General features: G+C 32.6%; 1 protein-coding gene across 3 annotated transcripts in view; it reads left to right on the forward strand.

The window, feature by feature from the left end:
• The window catches only part of DCC (DCC netrin 1 receptor), a 1,370,610-nt gene that overhangs the window by 1,319,082 nt on the left and 34,619 nt on the right, over positions 1 to 16,909 (forward strand). For 2 of the 3 annotated variants that reach the window (XM_074279384.1, XM_074279386.1), the window contains exons 26-27: positions 7,658 to 7,819; positions 14,568 to 14,780. In XM_074279384.1, coding sequence (XP_074135485.1) covers positions 7,658 to 7,819; positions 14,568 to 14,780 — 375 coding nt within the window. The remainder of the gene's footprint in view (positions 1 to 7,657; positions 7,820 to 14,567; positions 14,781 to 16,909) is intronic. The other variant, XM_074279385.1, reaches the window with a different exon arrangement.

Raw genomic sequence — 16,909 nt, forward strand, 5'->3', positions numbered from 1 at the left:
CCTGCCTTCAAGGAGCTCACAGTTTCATGGGACCCAGTGGAAGGAGACCGGTGCTCACTGGTAGAAAAATTGTTCCACTTCAAGAGTGCTAATGACCCCAGAGTCTCCCTACTCACAGTGGTCATCTACTTCCACTTCTAGTCTCTCCTCACTCTAATCCATGTTACAAACCATTGCCAGATTAATCTTCTTAAAGATCAACTTTGTGTCAATCCTCCTCTCTCTCTCCTTAATAATCTTTCATGACTCCTTACCATATAACTAAATATGACATTGAAGGCTTCCCATAGTCTGGAATTAGTTTACCGGTTTCAGAATTATCTTTCTTAATGCCCCCACTACCAAATAGCCTATGCTCCAATCAAACTGAACTATTTACAATTGCCTTGTCCTTTGCCACATCTGTGCTTTTGTTCATACTATCTTATCTTTCTAGAACACTTACCTGCTCTTTCCCTTTTAAAATTGTATGCATTCTTCTTTTAAATAGATGAATGTCTATTCATCTCCATGTAATCTTTGAAGAAGTAATTTCTCCCTTTTCTGGACTCTATGCATTTCAATTCCATCACATTTAAGACCTTTGATCATTAATGCCTGTATCTCAGTTTCTTTCATGTAGGTTTTCAGTTCTTTAGAGGTTAAAAACTCTTTCATGGAGGAATTTATATATTACTTATCACCTTATTCCCTAGATCACATGCCTTGGACATAATGAAATAATAAATAATTATTTAATAAATAAATAAATCATATTACCTTTCATTGTATGACCATACCATTATTAAACGTTATTCATTGTGTACAGAGCAGTTTCAAATATATAATAGTAGAGGGAATTTCCTCATTGGGAGTTCCCTACCCCAGCAGAATAACAGGAGCAGATATAATCAATCTTTGTATTTATTTTGTTATATATTTTCAACTTTTTCATAGCACTCCCAATTATTGATCCCATTTGAGTCTCATAACCACATATATTTGAGAACATTAAAAGTAGAAATATCTTGCAGATCATCCATCCCAAAATCCTCAATTATAAAATAGAAAAATGGGTACAGAGAAATTAATTTACTACAATCACCTAATAAGTTTATAAGAGAGCTAAGATTAGAACAAGTTGAATGAAGTATTCCTTTCTTTCTATTGACTCCCTTCAGTCATAGTCTGCTCTACTTCTTCTCCCTACTACCTGACTCTGTGGGTCAGAGTGGTGCTTACAAATGACAAAAGATTCATTTTTAAATGATGATGCCCAATTATTTTGTTCAATAGATAATAATATTAGAGAGAAATAGAAGAATTCATTTCTTTGCTAATGACCTTGTCACATTCCATTCTTTCCACCATCTTCAATTCTGTTGTTTTCTTGATTTTTGAATATTTATGAATCCAAACCATTTTTAAAGTAATCATCATAGTTTATTTTTTAAAAGAAGGTTCATGCTATCTATACAATAAAACAAGCCCTGCAATTTGACTAAAATTAATAAGGTTTTGAGTTATTGTGTGGGAAAAAACTGCACATCTACATTCCAGCATAATTATGATTTCATTCTTTGAAATAGATAAATTTCTACTTCTGATTGTTTAGATGCTTCCAGGTATGTCAAAAAGCCTTGACTAAACTGAAGCTTTCCCATATTTCATATTCCTAATCATATCTATAAAGACGATGTTTGCTGCAATGCTTTTTGATAATTATTTTAGTAGGAGCATATTGTTTTCCATTTCTCCCTTTGCATTTCTTAACTGAGATCTGTAAAATGTTAATTGACAGATAATGTATCTGCTAACTGAAGTTGTCTTTAATTCTTAGCAATGTATTTAATATTGTCATAGAGTGGAATATATTTGTCTGTGCTAACATTCTGTGCTAAGCATCTTGGTGAAAAATAGAATTTGCAGTAACATATGATTAAGACCAGCATATGTATAAATAGAATAAATTATGGTATGACAATTGCTGTCATTTTTTTAATTAAAAAATGTCTGTACAAGGCATAAATTTTCCTATTGTTATTCTTCTAGACTATTAAATTTCTGAGATATGCAGCATAGAGAGAATGTTCATTTACTTTGGTTTATATATGCCACATATTCCTACTTAGAATTAGGTTACATTAGCAATCATGAAACAATTTTCTTCCTTATGTAGATTTTTAAAGGATTTTCAAAATATTCCTTTGTGACTAATTTTTAATTCTATCCTTAGTAATAAAAATAATAAGACAATGATGAGGATGAGGATGAAGAGGATGACTAACATTTTAAAGAATTTTAAGGTTTGCCAAGTGTTTTACAAATGTTATCTCATTTTATCCTCGCAACAGCTGTAGGAGGTAGATGATATTATTCTCATTTTACAGATGAAAAACTGAAACAGACAGATTATTACTTATCTCTGCCATACAGCTATGAAATAGCTAAGGTCTTATTTGAACTCAGGTCTTCCTGACCACCCAACACCCTAACTGCATCTGGAAAAAATTGGTATTATGCCAATTATAATTTGGAGAAAGTTATTTCTCATAACTATAAACCAATAGCACTTGAAAGACAAAATATTGTAATTGAAAATTGGCTGACCCTAGGAGACAGGAAGTCCTTAGTTTGAGTTTATCTTTGTCACACAAGAGTATGCTGGTAAATATTTTAACCACTGGCTTGGGAGGTGAGGGTGGATTTATGTGAACCTTTAAGTTTAATCTGCATTATTAATATTTTCTCCTTCATTTTCTTTAGTCTAGGAAAAAACAGCAAAATAAACAATAAAATCCTGATTTGAAATGTATTATTTACTAATATTGGAAGTATAAAATCTAACACTGAAAATTTAATAATAGGATCTTATGAGCCTGCTTGAGCTGATTTTAACACACCTGTTTATGGGACTAAAGATTACAGAATTCATGGATCTAGATCTGAAAGCAACCATATAGGTCACCAAGTAACTACATGACCAAGGGCAAGTTACTCAACCCTAGTGCTCCTAGAATATATCTAAAATAATAAGTTACAGATGAATGCCAATTCTGATTAGTGAAGAGAATTTCCCATACCAAGGAGTTCTCCACATTAATGAAATTATAGGTTCAGACAACAACAGTAATAATTGAGCTGTCTACTTCCCAATGTACTTCATAAAATTGAATTTCTATTAAAGTAAGCTTCATTTATTTATTTATTTTAAAAATTAATTTTATAATGTACTTTAAAAATAAAACAAGAATTTCCATAGTGTAATAGAATAGGAAAAAAAGATAATTACACATGAAACTGCAAATTTATTATGTAAAACTTGCAATCCCTTAATAGTTATCTAACTTTCCTTTTTTATTTCTTTTTTTCTCTTCTCCCTACCCTTCCTATAGAGATGGCTACCATTGGACACAAAACAGTAAATGTGCATGAATGTGCACACACACACACACACACACACACACACACACAAATGCATATAACCATTCTACATTTACTTCTATTTAGCATTTCTTTCTCTAGATATAGATATAGGTCATTTGTAATTAATTTGGGTACCTATAATCATCAGAATGACTTAGTGTGAAATATGTTTATTGGTATTATTAGTGGTCATAGTATTATTATGCTTATTAGTACTATTAATGATCCTTTTAATTCTTTGTTACACTATAAAGCATATTTTCTCTTCTTTTCTAAATTATTTTCCATTGCAAGAAGCCAGTATTTCTTAAGTGGATAAGATGCTGAATTTTGGATTCAAATGCAGCTCAAATACAGAGGTTTTTATAATTATGGACAGGCAATTTATCCTGCCCAAGTCTCAGTTTCCTCATATGTAAAAGGAGGAGTTTGGATTAGATAATCTCTCAGGTGATCTCAGCTAGAGTTTGATACTACTCCTTTGCTTTGTATTCTAGAAAGGCAAGTTATATCAATAGTCTCTGAGTCCTAAACATGCCAGTTTGCAATGATCTTTTGCAATCATTGCATAGTTTAATATTGCCTTCTCTTTCTTATACAACCTCTAAGTCTTCTATTCACTATTGGTGAAATAACTTGAATACTTCAGAGTCAACAGAACCATTGGGGGCCAAAGTAAGACCAATTTTAGACTACACTTCTAAACCATTTCCTTTCTTCTCTTAGAAGTTCAAGTACAAGTTGCCACCTTCCCTTTCTTTCTTAACCTCTTCCTACTCATAATTCACTTAATTTCAGTTTATGCTATTTCACACTTGTGCACACCACTATACTTATGAATACATTTACATAGGACATAGGTTAGAGCTAAAAGAGAATCGGGCCTTAGAATACAAGTCAGCTGTGACTGCACATAAAAAAAGAATCAATAAAGTTTAATTTAAAAAAAACAGATAAAATATATTAAATTTTAAAAGATTATTCTACCCTTTCATGCCATCTGATTTTCAATGAAGACCTGGGAGTATTAAAAAAATCATATTTTAAAGTATGAAATTAATGTTTGTAAATTAATATTAGTTTGCAATTCCTAGCAAATTTTAGATCATTGCAAAAATGATAGAGAGAATGTAAAGATTAGGAAATCATATTAAACAATTTCTTACTTCAACATTTTCCTTTTTTTTCCTCTTTTCCTTTTATACCTCCCAAAGGAAAACAAACAAACAAACAAACAAACATATGCTTCTAAAGTATCATGCTTAACTATTTAGGGAACAAGTACAGAGAATTTACGTCTTAGAATCTAGCCTAAATAATCTCTATTTCATATTCCCCATAGTTATATTTAGTTATAACATTTTAAAAAGTTGTTTTTACTGGTTTGCTGATATCAAAAACTATTGGTGCTAAAGGAACCACATAATTTGATGGGAGAATTTCTATTTTTAAACTCTTAGTACATTAATGTCAGATACAAATTCAATTGTTAGCAAGCTGTGTCAGAATGGAATTCTTCTCCTCTTTGGTCGCTGAACCAAGGTTTATTGGAAATGATTGACACTATCTTTCTCTAGCTGGTTCACATAAGCGTAACATCATTATGAATATTGGTTATAGTATGATTTCTATACTTTGTTTTTTCCCTCACCCAAGCCTAAATTGAAATGGAAAAATCAAAAGAGACTTCAATACATTGTGCCTTATGAATTTTAACACAGAATTATTGTATTTTCAATTACCATGTTTCAAATAGCAGGAGTATGATAATATTTTTTTCAAAAGTGGGCTGTAAATCTAAATATTAAACAAGTGAAAATGAAGACTTGGAAAACTAAATATTCTCATCCAAGGCAGATTGCTGGACATCAAGGTTATCTTAGTGTAAAATTATCAGACAGATTTATTTCTGAAGTTCTGGCACTTAATAGCCTCATGCATCTCGAGCAAGAACCAAAAGTGAAGAAGTTTGACCAAAAAGTCTGTGAAAGCAAAAGTTTTTTGCCCATGTATGTCCCCCAACAATATTTCATTTCACATACAAAGTTGGTACACCACAAATATTTGCTGAATGAGTTCCTTGTTGACTAGGATATTGAAACAGAAATCAAATTTTGGACCCCTGCCATCCCTATCAAAACTATAGTCTCATAATTCTGGCTAAGTCGTTTGATCTTTTCATTCAAAATTATTCACATTTTTGAAGGGAGAACATTAGGACACAACTGTATGACTAAGAGATCAGTTTGGTGTTTTTGAAGTACAAAAAGAAGAGCTATATAATTTAATTAGATAACTTCAGAGAGTGTGAATTGAATATCCTAAACTACTAAGTAGTTGCTATGCTAACTAAACCTTGAGAGCTAGACCTTTGGTCCACAATATTTACTATCTGCTTATCTTTGCACACTATGTGGGTTATTGATTCTGATTATATAAAGGCATTATTTTCCTTTATTATCTTCACCATCACTTCCTTTCCTTTCACAGAGAAGAAAAAAAAACTATAGTGTCAGTAGCTATTAATAATCCTCTCCTTTGAAATTCTGAAGACTAAGGAATACTATAAGAAAGGAGTATTTTAATAAAGATCCCAAACCACTTGAACTGACTTATTTTCTTACTTGTATGGAATTTAAGCTTCTTAGTTTTAACTGTGTGATTAGGCACCAATCCATAGAAATCTATTTTTACCTGACAGAGTTACAGAAAAGCAATTACAAATCATGCAAATTATTTCACTTCTCCAGCTTATCTTTGAGAGGATATCATGGATCTATCATCTTTCTTCTTACAAAATTAGTTGTACTGAGGAAATCATATTGTTGGAGACTTCAAAAGCTGTGAATCAACATGAATGATTCTGCCTTGTCCTAGTTTGTTCTGTGAAGTGACCAAAATAATTGAATCAATTCTAGCATTATGATTTCTTTTAAAAAGAGAGAATATCATTTAATTTATGTACACTAATGTTTATTGCAAAAAATTCATAATTTCATTATTGAAACTTTTTAACTTAGAAAACAATACTTTCCAATTAAAAAAATTATTGAATACTACCCAAGTATATCCCCAAAGAATAAATAGGAAAATTCTCTTCAGTCCCTGCATTAGAGAGATGGAAGACTTAGTAGACTTACTGTCAGATTCAGTTGATGTACTGCTTAGTTGAAGCAGCAGGAGGATCACAGTGTGTAGAGCACTGAACAGAATCAGGAAGTACATAATTAAAATTTAGTTTGTGTAACTCTGAACAAGTCATTTAACCTATTTATACCTCAGTTTCCTCATCTATAGTGTGGATAATAATAGCATCTACTTCTAAGAGTCATTGTGAAGATTAAAAATAGTTAACCAACCTCAAAATACTATATGATTGATATTTTGCAGAAATTTTGTTCTTTTATATTTATTCAGTCTTATATGGCTCTCTTTATAAAATAGAAGGAAAGGATATATTTGGAAGTGGAAGTGATATAAAAACAAAAAATTTAAAAGTTTTAAAGGTACATAATCACAGGTAATAATTATGATGATGATGATATGTAATAACTAGCTTTTATATAGCACTTTAAAGTTTGTGAATATATGAGTATGTATATGGATGTGTGTATATCTACATATATATGTGTATGTATGTGTATTCACATGTATATGTACATACACAATTATTCCTTCCACATTGCAACTTTTTCCATTGAAATTTAAATATATCATGTGTTGGTATAAGAAATTAAATGGGAATTTTGCAGAAACCACAGAAAATACACAAAGGCCAGCAGATGATACAGAAAATATTTAGAAAATAAAAAATGCATAAAATACATATATGGTATTACATAATATCAACATCACATAAAGGAAATATATATATATATATATATACATACATATATATATATACATACATACATATATATATATATATATATATATATATATATACATACATACATATATATATATATATATATATATATATATATATATATATATATATATATATATATATATATATATATATATATACTTCTTTTCTGATATGAAGGGAGGGCCAAAAAAATTTTCATGAGATTTTCCAAATTGCAGAGACACCAGGCCCTTAACCCATCTATCACCCCCCAAAACCAACCACTGATATAGGAAGGGATAATTGTACTTTTTTTCTGTCAAAATTGTCTATGTCCTTTTTGTTCCTTATGAAAATATTTGGGATTTAAAATAAACTTAATTTACATTCTTTGTTTTGCAGCTGTTGTTAGTGCCATCCCAGTGCCGACACTAGAAAGTGCCCAGTATCCAGGAATCTTGCCATCTCCAACATGTGGCTATCCCCATCCCCAGTTTACTCTCCGGCCTGTGCCATTTCCAACTCTTGCTGTTGATCGAGGCTTCGGAACAGGAAGAAGTCAGTGTAATGTATTTTCATTTCTTTCTACGTGAGCTCTCTGCTAACTCTGGCAGTGTCAGAGTGGAGTTAGACTGGCTTTCTTAGTCCTTTGCATCTTAAGAACATAAGAATTTATACCACCAACTCATTCTGTCCTCCAGATCCTGCTTAAATATTTATGGAATACTCCAGTGGGAGTCTTTAAAAAAATTGTCAGGGCAGAGAAAGGAAGGAAATTCTGAAAAACAACAGCTAAAAACAAGTCATATTGGGAATGTTTGAAGTTAAGATCTGTCATCTTCATAAATTGGTAAAGGAGGGTTATTACTCTATTTTTTCTTGTTTATCACAGCTTAGTTATCTGTAACATTGTCTTATTGAATTGATTAATCAGTACTTGACTAAATGCTTCTTGCCTTCTGCTGCCAGACCCATCATTAGATTAACTTAGTTAAATCAATGATGTGCTACCTTTCCATCTGTAAGGATTAATTCCTGGCAAGGAGAATCCACTAGCACCATCCTTTGTAGGAGAAAATGATAGATACATAGATACATAGATACATAGATACATAGATACATAGATACATAGATACATAGATATAGATATATAGATAGATAGATACATATCGATAGATAGATAGATAGATAGATAGATAGATAGATAGATAGAGAAACATGTATTAAGTGCCTACTCTGGGCCAGGCACTGTACTAAGCATTGGAGTTTTGAGAAAAAGCAAATGATTATCCCTATCCTTAAAAAAAAAAAAAAAAAAAAAAAAAAAACTTTCATTCTAATAACAGATAGATAGATTTCTTCTTCATTCTAATAACAGATAGAGTCATGTCTGACTCTTAGTGACCACATTGGGGGTTTTCTTGGTAAAGATACTGAAGTGCCTTTTACAGCTCATTTTACAAATGAGGATATTGAGGCAAACAGGTTTAAGTGACTTGCTTAAGGTCACACAGCTATTAAATGTTAGGCTATATTTGAACTCAATTCTTCCTGACTCTGGGCTCTGCTCTACTGCACAACCTAAACTGCCCAGATGAATATATAGATTGGAAAAAAAAATTCACAACTCGAAAGTTAATTTTATGTATATGGGCTTTCCCCCTATCTTCCATGACATCCCCCCCATTAAAATATATCATTTCCAGATTGATTTTATGGCTTTCATTTCTTAGTGAAGAGCAGATGACTCAGCAGCTCTTGTATGATAAGCTGATTTGAATTAGATAAGATGGTAACATCGATAAAATATGTTTGTGAGGTAGGTTGTATTTTTTTCCCCAGCTCATCAGAGACAGCTTTAAGAAACCATAAATTGTCTTACTATATAAGAAGGTTAGAATTAAAAGGCATCAAAAAAAATCTGTCAGGGAGCAATTGAATTTATTCTCCCTTTCTTCAGTGTGTACTTTTCCCAGAGAATAGAATTATTGTAAGAACCAGATGGAACATATTCTCCAAAAATAAGTTGGAAGTGTTGTTATTGAAAGATGACAGTTAGTTTCCAGACTCTAAACATACTACTGTGACAATTTTTAGAAAATTAATCAGCACAGTCAGAACAGGGGTTGGGGCAGGAGGGAATTGATTTAGAGTTGGAATCCTGGAATTTAAAACATGATTCTGCAAATTCTTAGTTATATAACATTTACCTCACTGAATCTGTTTACCTTTCTGAAAAAAAGAGAATAGTTTTCTTTCTCCTATTTTGAAACTAGAACTTCTCATTTCATTTGGGGTTGATTACATTCAGAACAAAAAATAAAGAAACTTAAAAAAATAGTTACTGTTCAATCATTTCAGACTCTTTGTGATCCCCATTTGTGGTTTTCTTGACAAAGATACTGGAGTAGTTTGCCTGCCCCTTCTCCAGTTCATTTTTCATAAGCAAAACTGAGGCAAATAGGGTTAAGTGACTTGCCCTGCATCAAATAACTAGTGTATGAAGCCAAATCTGAACTCATAAAGATGAGCTTTTTTTTTATTCCAAGCTCAGTGTTCTAGTCACTGCATCATCCAGTTTCTATTCCTTCCTCCTAAGCCCATAAACTTGTGATCTCTTCTATTAAGATCATATAGATGCATATGAATGTCTTGGCCTTTTGAAAAGAAGCATATGTTGGCTCTATAGGTAAACACATTAGTAGCCTTTCCTGGATCCATTAATTCAAGGTTCATTCTTAATATGTGTCACAAACACAGTATGGTCTTGGCACTATGCTATGCACACAGCAGGTCCTTTGTAAATACTTAGAACAATTGGTATTGATTAAGTGCACCTAATTATTTTCCATTCATATGCTTCTTTCTGTATTCTTATGAATATTTCCTATATTCTTCCTTTTTAGGCATTTAGAAAGATTGTGAGCATGAGATTGTATATTTAGAACTAAAAAAGGACCTTAGAAGTTAATGAGTCAAGGCCTACGATTTTACAGATGAACAAACTGAGACCCAGAATGGTTACATGCCTAAGGTCTAACACATAAAAAAGTATTGCAGAGACTCAACTTAATGTGCTCTGACCACAAATCAAGAGCTCTTCCCATTGCCTCAAGCTGTCTGCTTCCTACCTACTCCTTTCCATTGCTCTTTAGGGAATATAATGTATGCTACTCGTAGTTATCTTCTCAGGAAAAGTTAGCTCATTCATGAAAAATTCATTTGAAAATCAAAACAAATAAAAATAAGATACATTTATATAGGATTTGAGTTATTGTTGCATTCATGTTCTGAAACATATCGTTCTCTTCCTCTGATAGTTCCATCAATGAAAAAGATAAAAATAGAGGTAGAAAGACAGAGTTGTACATAGTACATGTATATGTGCAGTAAAATGTTTAATTTCAGGATCTTCTAAAACTCGAGATACCTTTTAAAGTTTATTCTGCATAACCAACATTTTCTCCCTCCTTTTTAAAAGTCTATAAAATCAACGATTAATCAGGCTTTCAGTGTAACTGATATCTGATGTGTAAATGCTTACATTAAAAATTTAATAATTGACTCTTCCAGGACTTTACATATTGGCTCCAACATATGAACATACATATCTAAATATATAGTATCTCAACCACTAACTTGACTTTAATAAGTTAATGTTTGTATTTTCATATTTTGTGTATTTTTGAGCAAAAATTATGATATTGTTAAAGTCATCCAAACAATGATATAATGGTCATTTCAAGCCTTTCTGAAAACTTCAGAATAATTTGTCGTGTACTTATTCATTCAAAAAATTTTTGAGCATTTATTATTTTATGTGCAATGTAATAGAACATGCAGAGCATTTCAGTTTGCTTAGATAATGAGTTAAAAATGTATGCCCTGTTTACTGGGAAGTTAAATATATTCCCAATCACATGAACTACCGAAAATAATTAATTTTCATCCACAGGCAGACTTCTGAGTACAGAGTATTGGTTTCCAGATGCCTTGAAGTATGTTAAAACTCACTGTTCCCACTCAAGCAGAAACCACTTATGGCTCTTGGTAGAGATGTCTTATCATTGAACTCAATAAACAGAATGAAGAATATTCAGCAAAGTAAAACTTTACCCATCTGACTTAAATTCCCCTAGTTTCCAAAGCTACCTGAAGGATTTTGACATAGACAGACAGACAGATAGATAGATGATAGATAGATAGATAAACATTTATTTAGTGATTTCTATGTGCTAGGTAATGTGCTAAGTAAGCCCTGGTGATGGAAGTATAAGTATCTAGAACAGTCTTTGTGTTCAAAGAACTTATAGTTCCAATGAACAAGCAACATGTACAGGGGTAGCAAAAAGGGGAAAGGTGGGGCCCTTCCCAAAATGATGGTGATGAGAGGTACTACCATTGAATAAAGAAGGACCTAAGAATGAAAATTCCCCAGAAATGTAATGCAGCAAACTAGGAGAAGGAGTTGGACTTTGAAAAGAATCAAAAGCAAACTAATTATAAGCAGAATTAATAAAAACTAGAAAGGAGAAGATTGGGGAGAGTAGTGGGGAAAATGCTTGTGCTTATACATTTTTTAAAATAAGGAATTTTCTATTTTCACAAATTCATAACTAAAGAAAGATATTACAAAGTACAAGATATATGCCAGATTTTTAGGGGATATCAAGAAGTACTGCCTTTAGCTATCCAAGTCCTCGCATTTGCCTCATTTTCCCAGTTTCATCAGTTCCCTCAGCCTCTGGGGTTAAATAAGAGATTAAAAATCTATGGAATCAAAATTAGTTATATCCCCTACTTATTTTCTGTACCCTGACCCATTTCTATCAATTATATTTATTTTCTTTTTTCATTATTTGAAAAAGAGAGCCATAGAACATTTGAAGAGTTGCTAGTCTACTGATACGAACTTAAGATCTTTTATCAAGTGTTAAAAGGGATTTTGCCATTCATCTAGTTCAGCCATCTTATTTTGCAGATGACAGATAAAACTCAGAAAACAACCACAATTTGATCAAGATAATATAGGTTTGGATAACTCAGAGACACTTAGGTTATACAGTTAATAGAGTTCTAGATCTGGAGGAAGGAAGACAAGTTCAAATCCAACCTCAGATATAGACTAGCCCTGTGACCACAGACAAATCAGTTCATCTCATTCCGCCTGGCTTTCTTCAACTACAAAATAGTGATAACTATTTCTCTTGAGTGTTATGAGAATCAAATGATATGATATTTTTATTAGAGATGATATTTTGAAGTGCTTAATAGAATGCTTGGTACATAGAAGGCACTTAATACTATAGTTATTTCTTTTCTTTCCTATTCCTTCTTCCTTCTTTCCTTCCTTTCTTTTTTTTCTTTCTTCTCTCCTTCCTTTTCTCTTTCTTTCTTCCTTCCTTTCTTCCTTATTTCCTTCCTCTTTTACTTCCTTTCTTCCATCCTAGAGAAAATACTTTTTCACAAAATAAGGTTTTATGCAATTATCACTCAGTATTTACATTTCTATATCCTATTTTGATATTTTATAATTTCATACTTTTCTCTTTTGTTTGATTAGGCTTTTTGTCCATCTTCTCTGCCCTTTTGCTGTTTTTATTTTTTTTTCAAAACCTCCCAGTGAGTTGGCTGGAAATTAACTTACAAAGTGGGATAATTATTTTGAAATTATCCTTGTCATTCAAAATTGAGACATTTCCTTCCCCCACTGCTTTGGGCAGAATTTCTACTTAGAACAGTCATGATAAACTTGAGCAAGAGTTCATTAGAAATATTCCACTTACTTTGAATAGGCTTGCATTTCCTATGTAGTTATTTTAATTTAAGTCTAAAAAATTAATTCAACTTATTTTTTTTTCTCTTCATAGATTAAAAACAATCAAAATGCTCTTTTCCTCCTTTTGAAGCTTTTAGTCTTAGGTAACTCTGTTCTCTGAGGAAAAGCTAGGGCTTCTCTACCACAAAGTTTTCCACCCTTCCTTTGAACTGTTGTTACAAAAGACTATGCAGAACCTTCTCAAGTATAGTAATCTGACTGAAAATTGTAAGGTTTGCTATCAAAGAAAAAAGAATCATAATTCTATATCCAGGGAACTTGTTCGGATAGATTTATGCTGCAAATAACTTTTAGATAGCCGTGTCTTTATTTTGATATAGAAGATAATGATAGTGATTATTATTTGTATCATTTTATTAGAGATGCCTTTCAGCACTGGGTAACTGATTTGTTTGACAGTTGACATGGCATGTTTAAATCACAGAAAAATTGGCATATTGGCTGTGAGATAATCATGCAGTAGAAGCCAGGTTTGGCACATTGGATTTACTGATACCACTAGTCACATAAATGTCTCTCCCTCCCCATCACTTTTGATTATAGGGCCTAGTCAGTATAGCCAATATAGAGTATCAGTGAAATATATCTTACTGGCCTTCCTGAAATAAAGATCTTAGCACTGTGGGATTTGTAACTTTTTGGAATTAATATCTACTCATATGACATGGGATAAGGGTAGGAAGATCAGTGAGAAAAGAGAAGATAGAGAAATAAATTCTTATTGGGTAGCTAAATTCCATACTTTCATGCTGTCATTCTAAGTCAGGTATTTGTAACCTTTTCTGCTTGTGTCATGGACCCTTTCTCTGCGCAATGTTTTTTAAATGCATAAAATAAATAGTATAAATGCAAATGATCATAAAGGAAACCAGCTATACTCAAAGATAGTTATTATTTTTTTCTTCTAAAAAAAAATTCAAGACTGATGTTAAGTACCACTGTTACAAAAGGAGGAAAATTGGCTCCATTAGAATATGAACTCTTTGAGGGGAGGGGCCATGTTTTTGCCTTTCTTTGTATCCCCAGCACTTGCCACAGTTCCTGACACATAATAATGGCTTGATAAATGATTGTTGATTGATTGATGGATTAATGGGGGAGGGGAGAGAAATTCCAGAGCTCTGATTAGCTTTTGTTCATTCTTAGGAAAAGCTTCTTAAGATATGATCAGGAAAAATAGAACAAAAACTACTTCAAAAAGAGCTGAAGGAAGGAGACAGAGACCCTGGGACATAGGGAGGGGAGGATAGAGTGTGGCTCAGCCAGACATAAAAGATAGAGAGGAGGAATGTTTTGCTAATTATTAGCTTTTTCTTTTAACCAACCTTGTTAATTCAGTACAGATCTTGATTATTTCTCCAGTATTGAAGGAAAGTAATTGTTGTCAGCACCCTGAGATCAAGCCCTGGTTGCCCTTAGTTACAGCTCTAACGTCTCCCTTGAATAATGTTCTTTTTTCTGTTTTTCTTACAGCGGTTAGTGAAGGACCAACTCCCCAGCAACCACCCATGTTGCCCCAGACACAACCTGAGCATCCCAGCAATGAGGAAGCTCCAAGTAGGACCATCCCCACAGCCTGTGTTCGACCCACTCATCCACTCCGCAGCTTTGCCAATCCCTTGCTACCTCCACCAATGAGTGCAATAGAACCAAAAGTCCCTTACACACCACTTTTGTCTCAGACAGGTAAGTCCTATATTTGGGGATATTGAAACATGCAGAGCATCACAAATATTCCCACTTGAAGGTCCTGTTATCAGTAGATCTGCCATTTATGTAGACAAATACCAGAGAAAAGAAAGCATGTAATGTGTTCTTTCCATCCACATCAACATTCCCTATATCTGTAGCTGGTATTTGTGGAGTTGATTTTAATTATCTATTTGGTAGTTGCAGCTGATTTCTTTCCCTTGTGAAATTGCCCACTGAAATTTTGTTTTTAGTTAGTATTTCAAACCATCTGTCTATTGGCATGTGTTCTCAAGATAAACCCATCAGAGACTCCCCAACCCCACAGCATCTAGACAGACATTGGGTCTGGAGGGGTTAACAGGAATGTTGGTAGAAAGAAAGGAATTATAAAGAAAGGGTATCCTGCAAGAGTGAGGAGCCTGGAAACTAGGTACAGGATTATAGAGATTATAAAGATACATAGTTTCTTAAATCTTTGAAAACTGTCTTCCCAAGTCCCATTGATGTTGTATATTTTGTCATCTCACAAATATTAACTATCCAATCAATATGTTACTATTAGGAAGTTTTTCTTTGTTTTCTTTTCCTTTTTATTAAAGTTGTCTAAAAGATGCATGGGGAAATAAATTGAGCTAGTCCTCAAGGAATATACTGAATGGAACATGAGTCCATACAATTAACTAGAACCTATTTAATAAGTCTGAGTGGCAGTATTGGTTTCTCCAGTCTTCTACCACAGAATTATGCTATGGCAGTTTCCCCTTATTGACACAGTCATTGTTGGTCACTCCCATACTTGGAGGAGATATGTAGTATAATTGACATTGTTTTTTAACAAATGTTTCTGAAGTAATTGGAGGTTCCAGTTGCTAATAGAAAAATGCTGTGCTAACTTCATGAAAAAGTGGTGAAAAACTGAGGAAGATATTATATGATGTAACTTTAGTGCCTGAGATTCATACCGTTCCTGTAGCAAAGTAGAAGACCCTAGACCTCTAGAATGCACCTTAACACACAAAACCTGCTATGCCAATTAAAGAATCATCTTATCAATTATTTTCCTCACTAATTCCATTGTTGATTTTCCTCTCAAGATTATTAGATGTTTCTTTTACTCAGTCCTTACCCCCAATTCCATTTAAATATTAGGAAGTCTTTAATTTATTTTTCTGGAGTATAGATACTTTTTTCTATTTTCCTGAGGAACTAAACCAATATGGGAAGGCTGAAGCTTATGATGAAATGATCAAAGTTTATCATGAAAGTTTATGAAAAGCTTGCCAGGAAATATTCTTCATGCCTTCTTCCCTGTCTGAAATATCAGTAGACCACTGGTGGAAACTATTATCCCAAAATCATTTGGTTGGTCAATATAAACCAATAAGGAAAGTAAAAAAAAAATTACATTTTTTTTTCTATTCAATATGACACTATTTAATGTCCAGATTCCATTAAAACATGCCCTGATTTTCCAAATTCATATTGTCTTTATTTGATATTACTTCAATACATAACAATTTTCTAGGGAAAATATGCTTATATTCTTCAGCTTAACTGCAGAAAGATTAACCATGGGCTATATAAGAAGTAAAAAACAGACATTTGTAAGTTTTATGTCAGGAAAAACTTCCAAATATTTAATGTGATCCAAATATGAAAAGTACATGGTTTTGAGAAGGAGCACCTATTATTCATCACTGAATAACACAATTGGTGACAGGAAATGGAATGTTGAGAGTGATAGCAGCATTTTCTAGATTTGGAGATCCTTCCCTTCAGTTTTAATATCAAACTTTCTATTGCAAGTCTTTCACCAAGCTTACTGAAAATATTTTCATCTTAGACTTCACATTAAAGAAATATGTAATTAGTAATACATTTATGATTACCAAATTTTGCTAACTTTGTGGAAACAGTCAAAACTGTTGTTCCCAAGAGTATATTTTACTTAAAGAACTGATATCCCAAAATAAAAATGTAAACAATGCTTGTGGATACTATTTGATCTTTTCCTAATAGATTCTCATGGGGTTTTCTTTTCTTTTTCACCCCAATTTTCTTCTTTGATTTCAGTCTCGTGTGTTTGATATGCTCTTTGTCACATTTTTGCTTTACTTACCTCA

Source organism: Sminthopsis crassicaudata, chromosome 1 (assembly GCF_048593235.1).
Source record: "Sminthopsis crassicaudata isolate SCR6 chromosome 1, ASM4859323v1, whole genome shotgun sequence".
NCBI lineage: Eukaryota > Metazoa > Chordata > Mammalia > Dasyuromorphia > Dasyuridae > Sminthopsis > Sminthopsis crassicaudata.